General features: G+C 55.6%; 1 protein-coding gene across 1 annotated transcript; it reads right to left on the bottom strand.

Annotated features, from left to right (window-relative positions):
* Positions 1-424: 424 nt before the first annotated feature.
* Positions 425-1,818, bottom strand: MONBRDRAFT_29004 (uncharacterized protein; the record flags this gene model as incomplete). Its single annotated transcript, XM_001749387.1, has 3 exons — positions 425-973; positions 1,200-1,332; positions 1,457-1,818. The coding sequence occupies 3 exons, from the start codon at positions 1,816-1,818 to the stop codon at positions 425-427; spliced, it is 1,044 nt and encodes a 347-aa protein (XP_001749439.1).
* Between the last annotated feature and the right edge of the window lie 1,448 nt (positions 1,819-3,266).

The following is a 3,266-nucleotide window of genomic DNA, read 5'->3' as shown; positions in this document are numbered from 1 at the left end:
AAGTACATCTTTTGAACTCAATCTTTTGAACTCAAACGCAGCGGCATGGCAACTTGGCCGCGCTTTTCAGGCAAAGCTTCGACGAACCGAAAGACCGTGCCAGGCCCACCGTAAGAATGGTGTGGCCCTTCACGCACCGACGCTTCGGGTGGTTGATTTGTCTCGGTTTCGATTTGGTTGGCTCGTTGCGGCGCCCATCTCACAAAATGTCAAAGCAAGAGTGGACAATTCAAAGAAAAAAAAAACGTCCAAGATGAGACTGCAAGGCACCGCAAACAGCGGCGCCTCGTAACAAGTCTGAGTCATCCAGAGAGAGCCAAAGGCAAAATCAGTGTAGCAGCAGCGTGCTCTGCAAGCCATGCTATGCTATGCTTGCATCTGCTGGGCAAGGCGCCTAAGGCGCGTAAGTGTAGAAGAATGCGACTCAAGAACGATTAGGCTGACCCTTGCGCCGGGTGTGTTGCCAGCTCTGCTCATCACGAGAGCGGTAACGGCATGCCTGGCGCCGTAGGATGACAGAGTACCCCAACACCATGAAGCTTGTGAGCAAAGAGACGCCCCAAATGGAGATCAAGAGCCAGTGCTGGCAGAGAATCAGCGGCACAATTTGCACCAAGATGCTGAGCATTTGCTGAATCTCCATAACGCTGAGGCTCCAATCAGGTCTTCGAAACATTTGCCAAAAGTAATAGGCCATGGTATCACTGGGGTCCGCAATATTGCTGCGGTCCAAGGCCTTGTAACAGCGTTTGCGATGACGCACGATCGCTCCCCGAGAAAACGCTTTGCCCGTCTGCCACGTCTCAGCCCCGGTGGCCGCCACCTTCCGCCATGCCCCGAGTCGTCGCGAGTGCAAGTATAGACTATAGCCATGCACGTGATACAGCTCCAAAACTGCCATTGTCCCCGCTTCCAACGAGCACAGCACGCAGAGCACCAGGCTCTGCACCCAATCCACCAGATACCGCTCCGCCTACGAAGAAAGGGCAACCAAGGTGAGCACTAGCACAAAGAGAGAAAATAAAACATTATCAACCACAGCCAAGACACGGGCACTGGCGCATTTGCAGAAGCCCGGCCCCAGTGCACTCATGGGGAATTTTGTCACCCTTCATTCCCGGATAAAGCAGGATGGGAACAAGCAGAGACATGGGTGCAGACAGCCACGACGAGGAAGGACAGGCGCGAACGTAGCGCACCGAGACCAGCAGAACGGGTACGAAGGCACAGTAATAGCTAGCTTCGAGAAAGTCGAACAAAGCAATGCGTAGCAACTTGGCCACAATGTTGACGACTGGCCCAAACTTGTAGTTTGAAGCACGCAGCAATTCCCTGCAACAATGACCCCGGAAAAAAAAAAAAAAAAAAAAAAACCCGTGCCCCATGGTCAGCCTTGTTGCAATGGTGACGCGGGTGGAAAGGATGACTGAAGCGAGCACGGGTGCTGTCAGCAGACCTGAGTAGCGCGGGGTCTTCGCGGGGCGATGAGATCATGTAGTGTGCCGATAGGCGCAGCAGCAACGGATAAACGAGGAGCATGACGGATCGCCACTCGAGAGTCGAGGCGAGGACGTAAATGCAGCGGAAGAAGAATTGTCCCAGCACAAACAAGAAGATGCCTGTTCGACAGGCTACGCTAGTTGTGAGCTGGCCAGCCATAATGGCCTTGAGGTCGGGCTTGATGGCGCGCCAGAAGACCTTGCGCAATGTCAAGAAGGCTACAAAGCCAACATAGGCCACGGCGCTGCCGTTGAAGTTCCACAAGTAGAGATTGAGCAGCAATAAACTGACACGCGCGACCTGGAGCAGAACGGCCATGAAGCGAGGCACTAAAGCATCGAAGGACAGCGAGCCGCGGGACATGGCGCCAGCGGTCTCGGTCATGGTTGCATCGGGCGTGGAAGGCTCCTCTCGAGTAAAGGCTGATGAGTCGTCGCTATAGTGGCTCGAGTCGTCTGCTGCAGGTCATGCAAGAGCCAGGCGGGTAGGGAAGGTGGATGCCAGAAGAGAGCAAGAATGACTGAGAGGATCGAAAGAGCAACGAGCGCCTGTGATGGATGCAGAGTCGCGCACCGTTGCCGTTTGTTTCGCTAAGTGCTCGTGCCTGGCGGCGGCCCACGGATGCCTTCTACATGAACACACGTCCGAGCAAGAAACCAGCGCGCCAGTTTGTTCCACGCCACGGATGGGATGCCCGTCGCAAGCAAGGCAAGAGGGGTGAGAAAGCGCATTGCGGAAGCAAAGCAAGGCTCGAGTTTCAGGCATGCAATGAGCATGAACCGCTGGCATGTGATATGTACCGGGCGCGCTGGCGGGCGGCGAGGCGGGGCCATGGCGAAAGATGCGCCTCTACCGCCAAACCAAAAAAAGAAGGGTAAGCACGAGCAACACGGGCCATGAAAGGCTTAGCTGGACAGGGACTTTGCGACAACGACCATCTCCTACCTGGCGCTGAACGAGGACCAGAACCAGCTGGTAACACGTATAGAAATAATGTGATGCTATGCACTTGGACCCGGTGCTGACACCCCCGTAGCAGGCACACACCAAGGCCGCGATTGAAGAGACCAGTCAGTTTATCCACGCAGTGGATGAGAACGTCAGTGGGCTCGGGTCAGGCTTGCACGGAGTGTGGCACGATCATTTCAGACTTACCGATGAGCCCATTCAGTGACGAGCAACGTGAGCAAGAGAGTCACGCCCAGAGGAAGATGGGCGCATCTACGCCTCTGCTACCCTGCAAAACCAGCAAAGAGCAAGGGTCATGGTCAGCTCTTGTCGCCATGTGTCCAGGATGATGCCGGCCAAGCTCAAAGTCGAGCCGAGCCGAGCCATTCCCTTTCAACCCTTTCCTGGCCACTCGGCCATCAATTCAGCAAGCAAACAGCAGCAGCCAGGCCGTGAAGCTGCCTATCCCAAGTCCAAGCTCAAAGAGCATCGTCCCTCTGACGCACAGGAGACCCCAGCGCGCCGTGCTCAACGATGAGCGATCCCTCACTCTCCATCTGAACTCGGGGCTCAGGCTCTGGCTCTGGCTCAGGCTCTGGCTCTGGCTCTGGCTCTCACACACTGACATGCATGCACAGAGTCTGAACCTCCTTGACCACCACTCTCAAATGCAATCGTCTCCCAGAGCCAAGAGGACCCAGCGTGACTGCCACTTTACTTCAGCAGCCCGCTCGCCGACGAGACCATGGCCACCTCGATAGATTTCCTCTCTCTCTCTCTCTCTCTCTCTGCACTCTCTCTCTCTCTCTCTCTCTCTC

This window comes from Monosiga brevicollis, genomic scaffold (assembly GCF_000002865.3).
Source record: "Monosiga brevicollis MX1 MONBRscaffold_30 genomic scaffold, whole genome shotgun sequence".
Taxonomy (NCBI): Eukaryota; class Choanoflagellata; order Craspedida; family Salpingoecidae; genus Monosiga; species Monosiga brevicollis.
This window is presented reverse-complemented; position numbering and strand designations above follow the sequence as displayed.